The following is a 21165-nucleotide window of genomic DNA, read 5'->3' as shown; positions in this document are numbered from 1 at the left end:
AGCTGCGTGAAGGGTTGTTTGTTATCCAGAGAGTGGCAGGTTTTTCCCTTCCTTTCCTTGTCCACTGTTTCCCACCTCCCTTCTTCCTTTCCTCCCTCTCCCGTGTCTCTACTGCTTCAACAGGACAAGTTTAGATGCAACAGGAAAGGTTTTAAGTTAGACCTTAAATGAAGAATTTGACATTCTAAAACTCATTTCCCAGTGCTTTTGTTAAATAATTTTAATGATTTTTAAGGAAAAAAATTTTCTTCAGGCATGGTCTGAATGAGTCTTGCTTATAAACATGAGATGGCCAGATTGATTTTCTTGATGTTCGTTCAGTCCTTGGATTTTTATTACCTTGCATTTATCACCACAATCAACCCAAGTATATTCATCCCAATTTTGAGAAAGAATTGGAAAGAGGAGCTCCCTTTTGTAACTGATCTGTTGTTCCCAAGTGTGAAGTGAATATCAGACAGTCACAGAATCTGTTCAAGTGTACTGATTTGACTTGATTCCACCTGTTAGGGGCAAATGGATGGAAAGTAAGGATAATATATTACATGGGCAGCAGAAAGGCTGTCTTCTGAATCTAGTTCATTCATTGTCTGTAGTTGGATCATTCACCTTTAAAAGCTGCCAAATGGATAGAATGCTTTTTTCCATGATCTGTTTTAAGAGGAGGGAGATGTGGCAAAACATGAAGAACTATGACTGCTCTTTGTGTTTGGTTACTCTGCTGTACACCTTCCACCTCTGCGACGCTTCCCTTTCCAGTTGGTATGCTTCCTCAGACTGCTCCATGTGGACTACCTTTTTTTACACTTTCCTCTCTTTCATTTTAAGAAAAAACTGTGGAATTACAGTTCGCCATCCCAGCCTAATAAATCGAATCAGTGGGTAGGGTTTTATTGACAACCTAACTGAAGGTACAGGACTAAATGCTTTCTTGATGCTTTTCTAGGATTGCAGGGATGATGTTGGTGGGGCTCAGAATGTCGGCATGCTGGGCATCTTAGTGAAAACTGGTATGTATCTTCTGTATAAGCCTTCTCTAAAACAGGATGACAGAATACACAGTTGCTTAAAGAACAGTCTTTGCAGAAATGGCAAAGCCCACTGAGCACTTTAATTCTCTTTCTGCCACAAAGCAAAAATAAAATGGGCTTAGGATCTCAGGGGGAAAAGACTGTGCGAGGGCCCATGCGGTACAAATCTAGAAGATCAGAGTTGAGAGGTATTTTAATACTTACCCAGAGATAACCATACACAGTTAACAATTAACATTTATACGATTTTATGAATATACAAATCACCAGATTGGAATGGACCAAAAGACCATTGATTGTGGTGCTCTGTAAAAATATTTTTTCTTTCTGTGCCAGCTATAAGATGAGGAAGTTGATCTCTTTAGGAACTGGCCAGTTAAATTATCTGAGACTTTGTGTTAATGTTTGCATTTTTAAAAAAACACACAAAAAAGCTTTTTTCTTGTCTTTTCACTTAAATGTTTTAGGAACTATTTTCCTGTACCAAAATTAGGTATACTGTGTGTGGTCCCTGAAATAAATTTAAGGAAAGGGAAAGAACTTAATTGGGAGGACCCAGCTAATAGAGTATTATGACTATAGTGGGCTGGTTAGGTGTCCTGGGTCCTGGTCTCAGCTCGACACTGACTAGCTCTGCAAGACTCTGGTCAAGGCTCTTCACCTCTTTGGGCCCTTTAAGAATGATGGGGTTGGGGCCAGCCAGGTGGTGCAAGTGGTTAAGTGTGCGCGCTCTGCTGCGGCGGCCCGGGTTCACCAGTTCAGATCCTAGGCGCGCACCGATGCACCTCTTGGCAAGCCATGCTGTGGCGGTGTCCCATATAAAGTAGAGGAAGATGGGCACAGATGTTAGCCCAGGGCCAGTCTTCCTCAGCAAAAAAAGAGGAGGATTGGCGGATGTTAGCGGATGTTAGCACGGGGCTAATCTTCCTCACAAAAAAAAAAAAAAAAGAATGATGGGGTCAGACTGGTCCCTTCTAGCTCTGTGATTCTGTGCAGCTTTCCTATATGGAGTGTGATTCATAAAGTCCTTTCAAGGTAAAGAAGGAACAGGCATGAGAGCTATGTGTAGAGTTGAATACTGTTGTATTGGGAACTTAATGAGCCTTTCCAGATATAATGAAAATGTCCCCCACCCTCACCCCGCCCCCAAATGGCACCTGCTGAGCTTGGAACAAATAGCACATGTTTAAGGATGACAGCCAGAAGTCTTGTCCAAGAATTGTCACTGGGCTCTTAAAAATCAAATAGCAGATAAATGGTTCCATAGATGGCTGTGAGCTCATTTGCGTGGTTTCATATAATGATAGTGAAACTACTTAATAGGCTGCTCATAAAAGGGAAGATTTAAACAAAGTCACGGAAGAGCTGCTACTGGGAAACTTTTTAGAAAAGTACCTTTACTCATGACTATGACATTCGAGAAAATGTGGTTGCATAAAAGCTATTGGAATAATTTTAAAATAAAAAACATAGTTGTAGCTACAATTGAGTAAGAAGTATTTGGTAAGGCCCTGTATGAACAAAGTGTGGAAATAGTCTGCTCAGGTCTGGGGTCTGGGGTGAACCGTCGGGGCCTTGCAGAGAGTAACACCAGTCACTCTAGAATCGACAGTGTCTTTTTTTCAAATTTCTCAGTCAAAATGATCACCTTCTCAGGAACATTACTGTCCTTTGATGTAAGCAAAAAAGAGGAAGTATCAGATAAAGTCAAGAAAAGTAGCCACACTCATCATTCTTCCCTGTATCTTAATTTTCAAATTCCTACCATTCACCATTTTATTTTCTGGTCATTGATGAAATCCTCAGATAAGTATTTTTCCTCTTGTGTATTATCCCCATGAATGTTTCCTTTCTTTAGCTCACATAATTAAGGATTTAACTAAGTATCAAAACTGGTCCTATGCCAGTGTCTGGTAGGCCCAGCTCTGCCCGGCTGGTCTCCATTGACTCTACCTTCTTTTCGGACTGGCAGGCAGTTGTGACCAGCCTATCACAGAGGCTCTAGTTAGTCTGAGACACGCCAACAGCATAACACAGTCAAATCTAAAATGTATGATTACTGGGCCGGCCCCATGGCTTAGCGGTTAAGTGCGCACGCTCCGCTGCTGGCGGCCCGGGTTCGGATCCTGCGTGCACACCGACGCACCGCTTCTCCAGCCATGCTGAGGCCGCGTCCCACGTACAGCAACTAGAAGGATGTGCATCTATGACATACAACTATCTACTGGGGCTTTGGGGGAAAAATAAATAAATAAAATAGTTTAAAATGTATGATTACTAAAGCAGCTTAAGTCCAGCTCATGAAAACAGGCCCATTTGTACTGTTGATGTTTTATCAGAAAAAAATCCCGAGTAGGCCCACTGTTCTGAAAACACATAGACGAGCTGGTCCCACAGATAAATTTTAACTCAGTGCAGTGGACAAGCACTAGGTTTTCCAGTATTGAAAATTACCATGAAGGTTTTAATTTGTATTCACTAATAAGGGCTTTTTGTGGAAAGTCTTAAGCAATTTTGTTTCTCAATGAGTAGCACATGGTAGATGCTCAATATACATATGCTTAGTGATTTGTTAATAAAGAGTTTTGACTAGTCCTAACCAGACTTTATTTCTGTTCAGCATGTACAACGGTCACCTAGAAAAGATAGGATCACTCTTTGTCTAATATTACCAACATGGCTTCCTGTATTCTCCCTCTGTTCATCATTTATCCTGCAGGAACATACAGACTGCCGCAGTGAGGAGTCAGGCATGAGTCATGGCAGCCTGCTTCATTCACTCAGCCAACATAATTGAGCACCTGCTATATGCCAGGCACAGTGCTAGGTGCTAGAACTATCACACATACCTAAGCCACTGTGTCAATTTGTACATTGTAGAAACCCTCCTTGCAGGGCCAGACTAAGCAGAAGCATCCTGCAAGCCCTTATCTCCATGGCTAAGAAACTTGACTTTCACATATTTGCCCTTAGACCGCGTGATCCAGGAAGTAGATGGTATAGCAATAGTAAGTCATTAACTTACCTATGAGACCAAATAGAAACCTTGCAAAGTAGTTTACACCTAGTGGGATTTAGCTTGAGAAAAAACCAGCAGTAGAGTTTGCTGTGTGGACCATACTGTGGACAGGTGCCTTGAGGGCGCTAAGGTGAGGTGTATATTCATTATCTTTGTACATTTGATGCTGGCTCCTTTCCTGTAGGAATTCGCAGTCAGTAAGACAAGACAGGAAGCATCTTCATCAGCACAGTGCAGAGATGTGGAACAGGGGGTTTTCAGGCTTTGTGTTGCTAGGCAAAGCCTCTTCAAGAGGTAGTTGTAGAAAATGGAAGGAATCGTAGAAAACGATGGGTCTCTTGTTGGGAGACCTGGATTTAGGCAGAAAATACTGGAAAATGCAGAAGAATAAATAGCAGAGATCACAGAAAAGGGTATGAGAGAGCAAGGAAAAAGGGAAGTACAGAGACGGCCCCAGTGGCTACAGGGCAGTGGGATCGTTCCCCAAGGCCTCAGCTGAAGCATGTTCTGCCCTCCCTCGCTCTCTTCTAGCTGAAAAATATTGTGGAATGCTCACCATGTGCTAGTTAATACATTGGGGAATATAACAGACCTAGTCCCTACTCTCAGAGAACTTATAGTTTTAGGTGTGAGACAGACATTAAACAAATAAATATATAATTACAAATTGTTATAAATGTCATGGAGGCAAAGAACAGGGTGCTAAAGAGAATAACAGGGAGGAGATCTAATTTGGATGAGAAAGTAGGTCTGACCTGAAGCGTGAAGGAGGTAGTCAGGTGAGAAGAATGTTCCAGGCAAAGGGAATGGCAGGTGTGAAGGTCCTCAAAAGAGCCAGGTCCAGTACAGGACTGCAGCCAGATGAAAGTAGCCCATGCTAAGGTGAGAGGGGTTCTGCGGCTGATGACAAAGGGCCTGGTAGGCGACCATAGAGATTTGGAGTTCTTTCTGAAGGCCGCTGGGACCCATTAAGGGTATTTAAATAGGGACCATGCATCACCTGATTTACATTTGTAAAAGCTCTCTCTGACCACGGTGTGGAATGGTTCCTCTGCTCTTGGGGTGTTCAGTTGCATGTCCTGAATTCCAGAGTCCAGGGAGAGTTAGGCAGTGTGCCTGCCCCTTGGTGGTCTGTCCTGCCTGGCCCAGGCCTGTGAGCATCCATCACTCTTTCCCTCCCCAGCCCCAGGCGCTCCATTTGCCAGGATCACAGGGTCCCTGCGTGGCAGCAGCACGTGCTGTTTCCAGTCACCCTCGGGAGCTGACAAGGTCTCTGACCTGTGGGGTCTGGGCTTCCATTTAAAGCATTGATTTAATCACCATTCCTATCTTTAGGGCTGGTGGGGGAAGAAAATGATTTCACAGCTGTGGAGATTTCAAGGACACCTTAGCTGTCAGGTTTCCCAATACCTGTGACTATCCATTGTGAAAGACCAGAGGGCCTGGGAAAATGCTGAATATGACATTTCTCTGAATTGTCTTGTTGCATCCTGAAGCCTCAGTAAAAGGTTCTTGGCGGGATTTGGAGCCCCTGATTCTCTGGTTATTGTAAGGGTTCTGTGGTGGCCCGGGTGCTCGCGGGTGTGATGAAGGTGGTATTCTAGCAATGACCTTTGTTCACTGACTTGACTTCATTTCAGGGAAGTATCGAGCAGCAGATGAAGAAAAAATTAATCCACCTCCTTACCTAACTTGTGAGAGCTTCCCTCATGCTGTGGACCACATTCTGCAGCGTCTACTCTGAACCATTATGTGAATCAGAAGCAACTTGAAACGCAGCTTTTCATCGTCTGGAATGAATCCCTCACCAACTCAGTGCCAGCGTAGACAGACATTCAGCTCTGCTCACGGTTTAACCTTCTTTTATTGTGCATTAATTAGAGAGAAGGGTATTGAATTGCAGCCAGCCACTAAGTTTTGCTAGTGTCTTTTGTTTTATTTCATAAAAGAAGATGAGACCCAAAGAAAGGGAAAGCTGAGATTTTATGCCATTCCTTTTAAAATATTCATCAGGTTAGGCAGGGCTGGGAGGGAGACTCTACTGCAGGGAGTCGTGTTCTCTGCTGTCTCCTCACTGGTAAATTGGGGGTGAGGGGGATTCAGATTGTGAATAAAGTTGAATGTTGTTTTTTAGATTATAAAGTAATGTGTTGAAAGGTGCATTAGGCCATGGTGTTAATATTGAGTTCAACTGTGAAATCCATCAGAAGAGCCAAGTGGAGTACAAGATAGAAGAAGCAAAATAAATTGTCCTTTAGCCCAAGTGAGTGAGTGAATTTGCTTTAACGAATGTTGAAAACTAGATTATCTACTGTGTTATTCCCAGCACGGGTGACTTCTTTTTCTCTTCATTAGCCAGAGATGACTAATTTAAATTTAGAACCTGATTTTAATTTAAAATAATATTTCCATTAATAACCTATTCATTGCAGATACCTATTATACTGTGTAACAGTTGTTTTGGAAATTTTATGTAAAATTAAAACTATCAGTATTTTACAGATGTTTTAATTAGACATTGTTATTAACAGGAACAGTGCAGAAACTAAAATCAAGCCTTTAATGTCTTATAGACCATGCATTTTTGAAGTTAGTGTCCACCAGGGTCCTATTAACTGTACATTTGCAAGATTTCATTATTTTTGTCTCTGACACTATGGGAAAAATCTTTTCGAAGCTATTGGGACAGATTCAAGCTTTTATGTACTTGGTTACTACAGCTGTAAAATGAAATCCCGTCTTGTAGCATGGATTATTCTTCTCATGTTAAACCCACCAAAATGAAGGGGACTAAGTAGGTAATGATTTTCCTAGTGCATTTGCATACTGTGATAATCTGGGCCTTTGCAATTGTTTTACAGGGCTCTTGGGCATTGAATTATTAGCATGTAATTGTACATCATTGTAGTGTTCACCTTATTGAAGCGCACACTGATGTTAATGAGCTTCGGGTTTTGATGCTTGTTTAGAGATCAGCTTGGCCTTGGATGGGAGGGAGCAAAGCTAAATAAATGGCAATTCCATCTCCTTTTGGTAGTTTGGTGAACACTGGTCTTTTTTTTGCAGATGCCCCAACTTAGTACTTACATACCCTGGAGTGCAAAAGCAGATGCGATAGGCCTACCACCCTAGACTGGAAGGATGAGTGGAGTGGCAGAGAGTATAGATTCGGGAGCCTAGCCAGCAGTTAACTACCCCTGTAACCTTGCACAGGTCACTTAGCCTCTCACACCTCCTTTTCCTTGTCTGTAGAATGGAGATGATAGTGCCCACCACATAGGCTTGTTGTGGGGGTTAAATGCATGACCCATATATGAAGTACCTAGAACAGAATCGGGAAAATGCTAAGTGCTATGCATTTGCAATGATGATGGTGCAGATGTAGCGGCAGTATCACATTTAACAATCTCAAAAGGGTTGTTAGAATTCCTCTTTCCAGTCAGGTCAGTGGGGAAAGTCTTCCTGGGGATTTAAAAAGAGAGACATTCCACTACATTTAGACTCCTTCAGGGCGAAGCCATACCGAGAGAGAGAAGCTCAGCTTGCAGGTGGAGAGCACTGCTTGGTGCCTGGTGGAAGGGCTACATTCAGCTCTGGCCTGTTACCTGGATACCTGGGTCAGTGATTCCTTGGCCCAGGCATTATCAAGTGTTTGCTAGTTGCTACAGGCTAGGTGCCATGGTAGGAACTAAGCATATAGGAAAAGGATTTTGCCTTGAGGACCCTTACTAGTTAAGGAGCTAAGAAGAATACACAAGCATTATGAAGACTCCAGTGTCCCCCTCCTCTGTGATGTCATCCTGACTGCAGGGTTCAGTGGGGTGTTCCCTCCTTCGTGCCCATGTAGCACTTGTTACATGGCACTTAGATCTTCATACGTCTCTTCTCCCCACCAGACGGGACTGTCTCATTCTTTTTCATATCTGCTGCAGCACAGGTAGGCACTCAGATGGTCAGTGAACCAATAAAAACTAGCTGTAAATATTACAGGAATTGAATGCTAGAAGGTATAGCTGTATAGGGAGGAGTAAATAAGTTTCATTTTGGACTTGTTGCCCATAGGGGAGGACCATTAGACGCTTGGAAATAAAGGATCTGATGCTCTTGAGACACGTTAGAGGTAAAGCAAAGAAGCAGACATCACTGATGGTCCAGGAGTTAAATAAAGGGGCGGGAACAGTAAGATCACCTGACTATGATGTTCCCAGCCAAGAGAAATGGCTTCTCTACTTTCCTCCAATTTAGTTTGGCCCTGAGGGCCATTAAAACCTTAGTTTGATATTTTATTTATTTAACAAACATTTATAGCGCTTACTAACTGACCTGTCCACAGTGAGGTTCATGAGGATAAATAAAAATCTTGGTTTAGATCCAGGTTATTATAAACATTCCCAGTTCAGCTGATTGGTCTGCCTTGGGCGTCGTGGAGATTTAATAACTGAAGTGTCTAAAGGACTTCATTTTCCAGCCATCCCATTTGAAGGGCTATCTTGTGGTATTGGCCTCAAAGACAGTGTTTGCATTGGTTTTACTGTAATCCTGTCCTGGCCCCAGAAAAGGGACCAAGTGGCATCTTAGGACTAGAAAGGGTGTTAGAGAAGACCCGTTGTCAAGAGAGGTTGTTGAGCATCTGCTGTGAGCCAGGTGTGGGCTAGGTGTGGAGGAGGGTGAAGCACCAAGTGGAGGAGACAGATGGGTGTTCCCTCTACTTCACTCACACCTCCAGAATCAGCTAGTTCCACAGTAGCGCTACGTATCTACCATTCTACGCCTGTCAGAGCTGCTTGTAATCCTGGGAAAGGAAAAGGGGGCTCGCCCACCTCACTCTCCAAGTGACAGTTCCATCAAACACCCGTAGCTGTGGATGTCAGAAATTCCTTTGGTATGATAGTGTCGTCACCTCACTCAATCCCACATATAAAAATTACGGTAGCATGTTGGACAGGTAAGTGAAAAACATACCTGTATTGGTTGTGTTCAGTTGGTTTTGGATCAATGGTTGTTCGTGTAGGATGAAACTGAAGCCCTTGGGCACTTATAATAAAGAATTTTTAAAACTGCACTAATCTGTGTCACTAAAACACTCTGCCTCAAGAAGTAGAATCCCTTTTTCATATTAGTAGTTCTTTGCATAGGGCCATGTTTGCATTATCAGGTTTCTTTGACGTAAGTCACAAAAGTCTTTTTTGGCAGAAGTACACAAGGCTTTTGCTGACCTTGTATTATGCCAGCCATCAAGGTCTGCTACCCCAGAGCGTGCTGGTCGCCTTAAGAGGCAACCAGAGCGAGGCACCAGAGCACCAGAAATCATTTATCATAGTTTAAACTGCATAGCTGTTAAAATTAGGCCATTTTTAACACGTTTTTCCATTGCTTACCTTCATGTCATACACATCTCAACTACTGTTTGTTTCATTGGCTGTTGTGCCTGAGAAAATCAAACTGTTTATTAAATGCCCACTGAGGGTAAAGCACTAAGGAAAACAGAGCAGAAGGTAGCTCCAACTCCTAAGATACAGATCTTCTAGTTGGGAAATTGAAGCATATAAAAATATACCTAACAGTCAAAGGGCTCTGGCAGGTTCTAGGTGGTTGTATCAGTCTTTTCAGGGAAGAGGTCACGTACAGAGAGCTCAGTGCTTTGGAACAGTAATCACAAATTCTAGCCTGTGAAGCAGGTAACAGTGCTCATATAGTCTTTGGCCTACATCACTTTAAAGAATGTTTCATTCAGTCAGTAGCAGTGAAACCAGTACCACAACCATGGTCCTTACATTTGAGTGGGGTAAACAGATAAGACATACACACAACTACATAAAACAATAGAGATAGATGAATGATGAAGAGGAATAAAGTCAAGAAGAGTGAGGTTGGAGTTAATTTAGATAAGAGTGGTCCATCCAGGAAGGCCAGACCATCCAGGATGGTGACCTGAATGAAGTGCGGGAGCACGCCATGGGAGAGGCAAAGAGCTAACCTTAGTAGCCAACATCTGAATATCAGGAGATTTCAAGTGCAAATCAATTACTGGTGTTCCTCAGCAGATTGGAAGTTCTGGCAATGGTAGGTTCGAATTTCCACGTTCAATTGGAGCTGAGTCACTGCTGTGTCCTTCAGATAATTCTGGCCCTGTCTAGTTCACCACAGTCCTACATCTTCCTTGTCTTACACCCAGCTTACTCTACTCGTGTTATGACATTCCAAGTTCCTCTAGGCATTTGAGTTGCGACCTCTGCTTTAGAAGAAAATACCACATGTTGGCTTAAGTTATATTTTCCTCCACCAACTGACAGGCCAATCTCCTATATCCCTATAAACTTAGGTGTACTTTATTTTTTGTGTGTGAGGAACATCAGCCCTGAGCTAACATCCAATGCCAATCCTCTTCTTTTTCTGCTGAGGAAGATTGGCCCTGGGCTAACATCTGTGCCCATCTTCCTCTACTTTATATGAGACGCCGCCACAGCATGGCTTGACAAGTCGTGTGTCAGTCCGCGCCCAGGATCCGAACCTGCAAACCCCAGGCTGCCGAAGGGGAGTGTGCGAACTTAACTGCCACACTACCAGGCCGGCCCCTAAACTTAGATATACTTTTAATCTACTTTTAAAAAAATAACCATAGAGACTCTAAACATAGTAGATTAATCAAATGTGTTAGTTGGTCTCTCTCAAAGCCCCACTAAAGTAAGAGGATAGGAATAAAGAAGGTATAAACCCATAAGGACAACCCACAAGAGAATGGTAGAGGAGACATCGGTGGACAAGAAGGTGCAATAACTTGGAAGATGGAAAGTTGATGGAGTGTCGGTAACTAAAATCAGCACAGAGACAAGACAACCAAAATTCATTCTGTAGAGCAACTTCAAAGACCCAAGGCTTGGAGACGGTAGGTGGAGAGGAAGTGAGGTGTGAAGCAGGGTTGAGAAGCAAGGAATTGGTTCAAAGCTGGTAAACAAAATGGTTGGAGCCCCAGAAACCCTCCCCACCCTGAGCAGCCAGATGGGTATGCCCAGCCAAGACGGGAAAATGGAGGCTTATTCTCTGGAAAAGTGGAACCTTGAAAGTTAAGGCCTTGGTGACAGTGGGCATAGTGGTGGGCCAGGGTGAGATGCAGGGCTGAAAACGGGGATTAGGTACAAATCTGCTTGTCCTACAGTGGTCCTCTGGTTCCCTTTCCTTAAAACACCAGGACCAGAGGGCATGGGGATGGAATTGAAAGTTTATCTGATCTTAGGCCATTTGGAAAATAATACTGATGGGTATCTGACAGATCTAAGAAAGTGTTGCAAAAAAATAAGAATAGATACTTCGAAAATTAAGCAAATCAAAAGACAAGGCACTTATTAATTCCAGGAGAGACAGAACTCAACAAAAAGGGAAATGAATCCTGATACACTAGTTGGCTCTGCAGTGTACAGTTCTTACAGAAATTCTGATTGTTGAGTTAACCTAAAATCATAATAGAACTATTTGGGGATGATAGGGAAAGACGTGTATGTGTGGTAGGGACAGGGTAGAGGGATGAAAGAGCTACATTTCATTTCTTCCAAAGCAAGAAGTCATTTGGTAATGTATAAAACTGATAAAGAAGAAGCCACCAAAATAAAAAGCATGACCTAAAAACATACATGCATAATTATTCGGAGACAAACTTTCCAAGGGAAAGAGAAGAGGAAGATTGAATATGTGATTGAAGATAGGTGAAAGTATTAAAAAGATGAATTTGGAGATTCTTAAAAGGAGCGGAGGAAGGATGTGGAGGTGTGTCAAGCACACAGTAGATTGTGGGAAGGTTACGTGTATTTGCTGTGAGGGATGGCAAAACCATACTTATCCTGAATGGAGTCAGGAACAGAGAGTAAGCTTTGTTATTAGTCAATTCCAACTCCTAGCAACCCTGTGTCCAGCAGAGCGGAACCCTGCCTGGTCTTTTTGCACCATCCTCTCACCTTCCAGTGCTCTATCAGACAACACTCCTCTGCTATTCATAGGGTTTTTATGGCCAATTTTTTGGAAGTGGGTGGCCAGGTCCTTCCTAGTCTGTCTTAGTCTGGAAGCACCACTGAAACCTGTCCACCATGGGGGCCCCTGCTGGTAAATGAAATACCAGTGGCATAGCTTTCAGCATCACAGCAACACACGGCCACCACACTATGACAACCGACAGATGAGTGGTGTGGTTCCCTGACCAGAAACGAACCTGGGCCACGGTGGTGAGAGCACCGAATCTTAACCACTAGACCACCAGGGCTGGCTGGGCAGTAAGCTAAAAGGGCCCAAATGGATTGTCAGAAGGCATGCTATCCACAGAAGCGTCTCCTCTGGCCCTTTATCTGTTCACTCTTAAGTACACATAGAAAGCAAACTTACCTGCTTTCCAACCACAGCAAATCAGCAACAGTAGTTGAGGTTCCATCCCATCGAGATTTTGTGCAATCAGAAAGGATGGTAGTGGCCACAAGCAAATGAACTGACCACTACAAGAAATGTCAGCAGACAGCATGACAAAGAAAATAACCCAAAAGCACAGAAAGCAGATGTGGAACGGTACAGCTGTCTGAGGCCATTTAGAGATCTATGCATCTAGGGTATCGCTAGTGCTGCATAGTGAATACCTAATGATCATGAAAAAGTTTGTTTAACAGGTACTAAAATGAAATATCTTTTTGTTTGTCTTAAATTCAGTATATAAGGTATATTTTCAATTTGACTACATTTTCCATGAAATGATATTTCAAGAGGCATTTGAGAATATTCCACTCAAAATAATCAATACCCCCAAAATGGTTTGTACTTGTTTAAAAGGATAAAATCCTTTGAAATATTTAGCTATCCAAAATGTCTCTTTTCCTGGAAATTTTTCTTCTCTGGATGAGTCTGCCTTGCAGGGATGAAGAAAGCAAGGCAAGGAAGAGAAAGGAAGGTGATTTACAGTAGGTAAGTTCTCGTTGGGGAGAGGGATGGCATCACTTAGTGGAAGCCTTCCAAATTTATCAGGAGTTGAAAGTAGATGCCTCAGATTGTGGGTTTCTGAGAGAGATGCTTCTAGCTGTTTATACCCCATAAGGAGATATGGAGGAGCGGAAGAGCAGGGGAAGACTCAGGATGACTGTTCTAGAAGCTCAGGTACCCATCCTAAGTTTTGGATCCAACAAGGAACTGTGACAATGGAAAGAGAAGGGCAGAGCACAAGGGATGTGAGATGTGAAGAATCGAAAGATGTTATTAGGGGCCAGAACTCAAAACACTCAAACTGGTAGCTGGTGGTGTGCTAGTCACCATTGCTGTTAACTCTAAAGATTTTATTTATTTTTTTTATTTATTTTTTTTTATTTATTTATTTTTTTAAAGATTTTATTTTTTATTTATTTTTTCCCCCCAAAGCCCCAGTAGATAGTTGCATGTCATAGCTGCACATTCCTCTAGTTGCTGTATGTGGGACGCGGCCCCAGCATGGCCAGAGAAGCGGTGTGTCAGTGTGCGCCTGGGATCCAAACCCGGGCCGGCAGCAGCAGAGCGCACACACTTAACCGCTAAGCCACGGGGCCGGCCCTGCTGTTAACTCTAGACTCAAATCACTCATCTCTAGAGATGGGTCAGTGACATTGCCAGTGGGACCTCATCTGGTACGGGTGTCCTGCTGATAAAACTGGTAGGGTCAGAATTAGAGAGAGCTGATGCGAGTCAGAATATTGTCAAAAGAATCAGACTCTATTTGCCTTCGCTGCTCCCATCTTTATCCACCCTTGAACTGTCAGCTGGTCAGATGGTCTGTCAAGCTTAGCTTCTAATTGGCTCCCCAACTCAGAACCACCCTGTGTATTCCAACACAACTTCCCTAACTACATACATCTTTCTTCAAAATGAAAACCAGTTCACAAATGAGAAACACTACAAGAAATTGTTCATCAAGATTTTATGGAGTCTGATTGTGAGAAAAGTCTCCATTGCATGACCTAATAGCAAATACACCTGTAACTGAAATCTTCAATATTTTGCTGACATCAATCATGAAAAATTAACAAAAATATCTCATATTAACAAAACAATACAGTTGCGCAAATTAATCCAGTCTTCGAAAATAATTTTCTTTTATCTATTTCCAATCATGTTCTTCTCTCCCTTACACGAATAAACCAGGAGGCCTCAGTGGCTGTCTTTGTGGCCAGGTCAGGGTAAACATGATTTCAAACAGATTCAAACTCACTTTGCCAGGCGGAGTATCTCTGAGTCAGATTCTTTGCTGAAGGCTTGGTGTGAGCTAGCACATCCAAAAAGTCGGCAGTGGTCACTGTGTCCAGCCGGATCCCAGGTAAATTGCTGCTCTCTAGATAAAAACACAGGAGTAACAGCACAACAATCGACCCCATGCTGATCAATGCTCTTGAAATGCTAATAGAACTTCTTTCAAGACAATGCATAATGCAGCATTCTTAATGGTTAATGCAGCAAAAGGCAAGACTAAAGAAGGCTGGGAAAAAATTTCTTTAATGTGCAACTCAGCCCCTGAAGCCCAGACAAAAAATGACTTAAATGTATCATTATTCAAGTATTATTTAATATTTATATAGTGCCTCAAATGGATCCAGCCCAATATCATAGTGTGCCAGAGACATAAAAGCCCAAGCTCTCAGGAGTTTATCATCTGGAGGCAAAGTCATCCAGAACAGACCAGAGGAGGAATGAGTTGAGCGTACCAGGGATGATTTGACCCAACAATGTGTGTGTAAGTGTAAGGAGCCACCAAGAACAGGAATCAGGCTCCCTCTGCTGGTGAAAGTTGGACTTTTAAACACAAATTTCTCCCAGAGCACCTTTGTTGTCATCCCAACCATACCTGACTGGTGATTTTCAAGTGCATGGAAGATCTTCCTCACAGGCCGCATGGCTGCTTCCCTGCAGACTAGCTTAATGTCCGAGCCCGAGTAGCCCTCAGTCTCCTGAAACAGCCACAACCCCAGCCAGTGGTCAGCAGGCAGAACACTGGTGGGGATCACATTCTTGTAGTCAGGACCCAGTATCAGAGCCCCTGTTTGGATTCTATATCTGTCCGCCATGAACACTAAACAAAGATGTCCAGATATATAATGCTTGGGAGAAGAGAGACTGCTAACACGTTTGGATAACCTATGAAGCTGGGCAATAAACAACTCCCTAACACCATCCTAATATATGTTGTAAGATGCTGGTAAGGGTCTGGACCACCCAAGTTAGCCTAATCAGGGCCCTTATGACCAAATCCAAGGACGATTAAATTTGGTAGACACTTTCGTCCTTGTAAATAACATCATACCTGCCTTTGAGGAACCTCAAAGAACATCATGTTCAAGTGTCCACTCGGAGGAGGCAATGATACCAGTGACAATGGGAGTAACAGGCATGTATCTGGAGCTGTTCCCTTTGTGAAAGACTTTAATTTAATCATCACAGCAATCCTTTGTGGTATATCTGTTACCCATTTTACAGATGAAGAAGCCAAGGCTTAGAGAGTACGTGACTGTCCTGAGATCACACAGCTAATAAGTGGCAGGGCTAGGATTTGACCATAGGTTCTCTGAGTCTAAACCCTATGCTATTTCCACTATATTGCATTATTTCTCTCTGCTTAAGTGTTTCCAAGTGACAAAGCTCACTCTTTCACGAAGAAGAGGCCCATTGCATTGCTGGGGCAGCTGGGATCTTTTCTAAGTGACCCAAGGAAGAGGCTCCAAACAGCTCATGAGAAGACCCTGCCTAGAAGACTGTCAGGCGGCGGCTGCTTGGCCTGCAGCTGCCTCGCTCCAGGCAGCTTACCCGGCTCAGCAGGCTGTACTCCAGCTCTGTGCGCAGTTCCAGGGCTCTGCTCTTGCTCACAGGGGGCAGCCAGTGGTGGATCATGGCCTGCCTGGCCTCCCGGCTGGGGAGATCAACCAGAATCCTCTTCTCCAGGCGGCGTAACATGGCACAGTCCAGCTCCCTGAAATTACATCAGAAACAGAGGATTCAGTTGGGGCAGTAAACTCACCTCTTAAGCAACACTATATTTTAAGAGCAATTTAGCATTGCAGGAAGCAATTCTGCATTTTAACTGTTACTCTACATCTGTGCCTGAGTGGATAGGACAATTACTTCATGTTGTTTGGAAGAAAAAATTGGTTAAAAAAAGAAAAGAAAAGACATCCCCAAAATACGTCATGTAAAGGTGGCAATTTTAGGTGACTTAATTTGGGGGGAAAAACATCCAACTAACACAACCAAATAAATGAGCATTCCCATTGTGGTTGTAACATGAATTATTCAATCTGATCCTGCCAGTGAATAAATTATTCCTGACAATAAGTTGGGTACTCTGGGGAGTACATTAATTCTTCCCAAACCTCATACATTCTGGAGCGAATGACCATCTCACTCCATTGCTCTAGTGAACTCAAAGAGTGAATGCTCCTTCCAGGGTGCCCAGTGCAAATGTGGTCCTTTGAGACACTCTCTCCTGCTCCTCCCGAAACACTATCAGCCAAGTGGATGCAAGTTTGCATCTGCAGACCGTTTCCCTAAATTTCTTAATATAAAATTTTCAAACAAATAGAAAGTAGAATAAAACAATGACTATCCGTATACCTTCTGTCTTGATTCAACAAGTTAACTTTTTGCCGTATCTACTTTATATCTGTCTAGCTGAATTATTTCAAAGTAAACCATATCATGAAACACCACCCCTAAATGCTTCAGCATGCTTTTCCCAAAAAAAGGACACTTTCTTACATAGCTACAATACCATTATGACACCTAACAGAATTAACACCAATTGCATAATACGTCTAATCCTCATTCCATACTAAAATCTCTCCAATCATCCCAAAAATACCTTTTACAGTTTTTCCAACCAAAATCCAATCAAGGATCATGCATTACATATGGTATGTCTCTTAAATCTCTTTTAATCTAGACCAGTCTCCTTATCCTAGCCCCTTTTTGAAAAGATAAGGCCACTTGTAGAATATCCTATTGTTTTGGATTTGCCTGATGTTTTCCTCATGGTCATGTAACTGGTTCCTCTATCCCCTGTCCTCTAAGATAGACATTAGATTTAAAAGCTTAACTGGAATCAGGGTAAACATTTTTGGCAAGTGTATTTCATAGATGATGATGTGTCTTCATATTCATTACATAGGGATCCACATGTTGGTGTGTCTCACTGTTAGTGATGTGGTGTTTAATTACTGGGATTATCTGGTGACTACAGATCTCTCCATTGTAAGGAAACATCTCTTTGCAAGTAGTAAGCATCCTGTGTACAATATAGTCATGTGCCACGTAACGACTTTACAGTCAATGATGGACTGCATATACGACAGTGGTCCCATAAGATTAGTATCACATAGCCTAGGTGTGTAGTAGGCTATACCATCCAGGTTTGCGTAAGTACACTATGATGTTCACACAATGATGAAATCGCCTAATGACACATTTCTCAGAACGTATCCCTGCTGTTAAGAGATGCATGACTATACTTTGAAACCATGTGAATACCCCATTCCCCATCCCCTTTCAACTAGTGGTTTTATTATGTTAATGATCTTCGAATCAATTATTTCACAAGAGTGGTACAAAAGGGTGATTTTTAAAATTTTTTCTTTCCAAATGTATTATCTGGAATTATATGGAACTATTATGTAAAGTAGAGCTTTCCCTCATTACCTGGGGCTCTTTGGTTACCCTGAATTACCAGTCGTATTATCAATAGATCATTTAGAGTGTGATGCAGTGAGCTCTTTAACGTTAAAATTTCAAGTTCCTAGAAGGGAGGGAAACATCTGTTTGATTTTCTAGTTAGCAATTAGGAAATGCTTGTGTTGGTCCAGCTTAACCACTGATAAAGAATAACAATGAAAACATCATCATCAGATATTTCTCCTTCATAAAAACACTGAGAAATTTCAAAGCATCCTCCCATTTTTCTTCCTCTCCTTCTGGGTCTGTAATGATGTTTCCTTTTAAATTGAAAAATGAAAACACTCTTCCAGGGAGTATATTTGAATCCTAAATTGGAGTGACTGGATTTCTTTAAAGAATGTGTCTTTTCTTTACCTATTATTCCTCCAATCCTGAGCTGAAGATCCATATAGTCCAGAGGGGCGTTACCAGCAATAACAATTAACCTATTTCTTTTTTGTATTTGCTTTTTTCCTTATCAGCCTCATCCTGTTGTACATACACCCTGTTCCTTATTGGTCTCACGTCAGAGACTCAGCCGTCTCTTCCCCTGCACAACCATTCTCCCTCTCAAGGCCAACATTTATATTCAAGGCACAGGGTCAAGGAAACTTTGCAGAACTCTAGGAGGTTATTTTTCATATTTGAAATATTAATAAAAGTTAATGCTTAAATAGCACCCACTAAGTGGCAGGCACTGTTTTAAACATTTTACAGATTTTAATTCATTTAATTCTCACAACAACCCTATGAGGTAGGTACTATTGTTATCATCTCCATTTTAAGATGAGGAAACTGAGGCACAAAGGTTGAGTAGCTTGCTTGAGGTCAGAAAGCTAGTGAATGGTGGCACTGGATTTGAACCCAAAGAGTGAGACTCTGGAGCCTGTGCCTCGGTCTCTGGTCTGATGCCAGTACAGTAACTGCAAGCAGCCTCCCAAGTCCCATCATGGTGAAATTTCAGAACCCTGAGAACGAAGAGAGGATCATAAGAGCTTCCAGAGAGAAAAAACGGATGACATACAAGGATTAAGAATAAGACTTCTCATCAGCAATGTGAGATATTAAAAGAACGTAGAGCAATGCCTTCAAAATTCTGAGGAAAAATAATTTCCAATGTAGAAATCTATATCTTGATCAAGCAATCAATTAAGTTGGAGGATAAAATAAAGACATTTTAGACAAGCAAAGCCTAAAAAAATTTACCTCCCATGTTCCCTTTATCAGGAAAATCCTGGAGGACTAAAGGGAGAGTAAACCAAACCAGAGGGCTATATGGGACCCAAGGACAGAGGCTCTGACACGGAATGAGAAGGGGATCTACAGGACAGTGAGGTGAGGTCCCAGGGTCTCCTTATCTACTGGGGGTGGAGGACAATCAGTTCAGTTTAGAGTCGGTAAGAAGGCTCTGGAAGACATGTCTCCAAGAAGATGAAACTGGTAGAATACCTGGTGTGTCTGAATGAATCCAGAGTCGATTTAGGCAGTTAGCAGAGAGTTGTGGCTGGATTAGTGGGAGGAGAGGGTGAAGTGAGTAGGGAAGGAAAGCAGAGGGGGGAAAGGAGAAGAGAAACCATTAAACTCACATTTTAGGAATTAGTCAATTCAGCAATATTGACCACCTGCCAAGTGTATTGCCACTGCTAAGTCTCCAATATGCAGAAATGAATAAGACAAGTTCCCTCTTACAAGTAACTAAAGGCAATAACAGGCAGGTTTTGGCCTTGGACTGCAGGAATGTTCGTCCTGTAAACTTCAAAGATAAAATAAGACTTGAGATCAGACTGAAAACCAGGAAGGAAGAGAGAATAAGCTGAAGAAATGTCAGAGCTAGGGGTGGTGAGCAGTTACCATATTTCTTCCAAGGCCTTTCCTTGGACCATCTGCCCCTCCTGAAAAGGCAGGGGACTGCAGAAGGAAGGTTCTTTTCTAGGGGCACCTTCTTTTTGGCCTCCCCATCCCATCCAGAGTGACTTCTGATTGAAAGGAAGACCAGATCCCCAGAATGCCCTAAGAAAATGGAGTCATGCAGAGGGAGGTGGGAAAACAATCCCTCACTATAGATGTCTGTATTGATCAGCTAATGCCCTAAAGCAAGAGATTTACCTCAAAACTGCTTGTGGGCACAAAATAAGTGCAACTCCCTGACAGCCGGGCCTGATGAATGTACTTTTAATGACATCAATAATAATATATTCATACAAGGGAGGAAACAAAGGACAAATGGAATGTACCCAGGAATCATTCTTTATGCCAATATATTTACAAGAAAAACTTTAACCTGTGGCAACCAGAAAACACTCCCTGTTAGCTCCTACACTTTGATTTCTGACTAGTTATTCTGTTCTCATGTCTCCTTTATTTTGGTCATTTGGTACTTCCATCACCTCAAAGGTCAAAAGCAACCAGTGAGAGTGACATGTGACACAGCGAAAGCTCCCAGACCTCAGATCCTGGCCACTGGACCTATGCCCACTGGCCACCTGGATGGTTTATATGGGCTACAAGGCCTTGACCTGAGCACCTGGGCTCCTGCGCCAAAGCTTCAGGGCCCTTCCCCAGCCCCTCGTCCTGTCTCCCCATTAAACCGTGTGGTTCCGGGGACAGGGATCATTCCAAATTTTACAGAATTTGGAAACCAAACATAATTCTAGTTTGTTCATTCAGTAGTTAAAATAGTAAGTTCAAACTATGTCAGCATGGTAAGAGAACAGCAACCTTCAGTTTTGTAAGCCAAGTCTTTGTAGTATGTTCATAACTGACACGAAGTAAGTGATCATGGCAATTGGCAATCCTTGAAGAGCAAATTAAGGAATTGTAATATTCTTTAGTAGATGACAGGTAGCCAATGAATAAAGCATTGATGGTTACTTTGTCTCCCACAGTGAGCCCTGCATAAGCTGACTCCTACCTACATTTCATTCTCCGAATCCACCTTTTGCTGTCCTAGTTGAGCTTCTTCTCAGGCCATTTTCTTTACGTGGAATTTGTGCCAAGAGTCAAGTTATTTTTACAGGTCCAGTCCAAGTGCTCTCTACCCCAAAGAGGCTTTTCTTCTTTTGCTTTTAAATATCTGTCATATGGGCCAGCCCCGTGGCTTAGCAGTTAAGTGCACGCGCTCCGCTGCTGGCAGCCCGGGTTCAGATCCCGGGCGCGCACCGATGCACCGCTTCTCCAGCCATGCTGAGGCCATGTCCCACATACAGCAACTAGAAGGATGTGCAGCTATGACATACAACTATCTACTGGGGCTTTGGGGGAAAAAATAAATAAAAATAAAGAAAAAATAGAGCATCTATAAAAAATAAATAAATAAATAACTGTCATAAAAAATTGCGTCTTCCCAATATAATTTTATTCTGTTTATTGTCTGGACCAGTCACATGGTGCTGGCTATATCCTCACTTTATAGTTTTTTGTGTT

The 21165-nt window shown here is 42.5% G+C and overlaps 2 protein-coding genes across 5 annotated transcripts in view; one reads left to right on the top strand and one right to left on the bottom strand.

Moving 5' to 3' along the window:
* HDHD2 (haloacid dehalogenase like hydrolase domain containing 2) overlaps positions 1-7086 on the top strand; it is a 43474-nt gene extending 36388 nt beyond the window's left edge. The window contains exons 6-7 of the mRNA XM_004422511.3: positions 947-1010; positions 5691-7086. Of these exons, the coding sequence (XP_004422568.1) occupies positions 947-1010; positions 5691-5794 (168 nt within the window). The 3' untranslated portion in view covers positions 5795-7086. The remainder of the gene's footprint in view (positions 1-946; positions 1011-5690) is intronic.
* A 6842-nt stretch (positions 7087-13928) lies between these two features.
* KATNAL2 (katanin catalytic subunit A1 like 2) overlaps positions 13929-21165 on the bottom strand; it is a 78276-nt gene continuing 71039 nt past the window's right edge. For 3 of the 4 annotated variants that reach the window (XM_004422510.3, XM_014781398.2, XM_087439181.1), the window contains exons 14-16: positions 15844-16006; positions 14888-14990; positions 13929-14377 (exon numbers count right to left, since the gene is read on the bottom strand). In XM_004422510.3, coding sequence (XP_004422567.2) covers positions 14238-14377; positions 14888-14990; positions 15844-16006 — 406 coding nt within the window. In that variant the 3' untranslated portion in view covers positions 13929-14237. Of the gene's footprint in view, positions 14378-14887; positions 15034-15843; positions 16007-21165 lie in introns of those variants that run through there. The other variant, XM_087439180.1, reaches the window with a different exon arrangement.

This window comes from Ceratotherium simum, chromosome 14, assembly GCF_057802395.1.
Source record: "Ceratotherium simum simum isolate JZ-2026a chromosome 14, ASM5780239v1, whole genome shotgun sequence".
NCBI classification, from domain to species: domain Eukaryota; kingdom Metazoa; phylum Chordata; class Mammalia; order Perissodactyla; family Rhinocerotidae; genus Ceratotherium; species Ceratotherium simum.
This window is presented reverse-complemented; position numbering and strand designations above follow the sequence as displayed.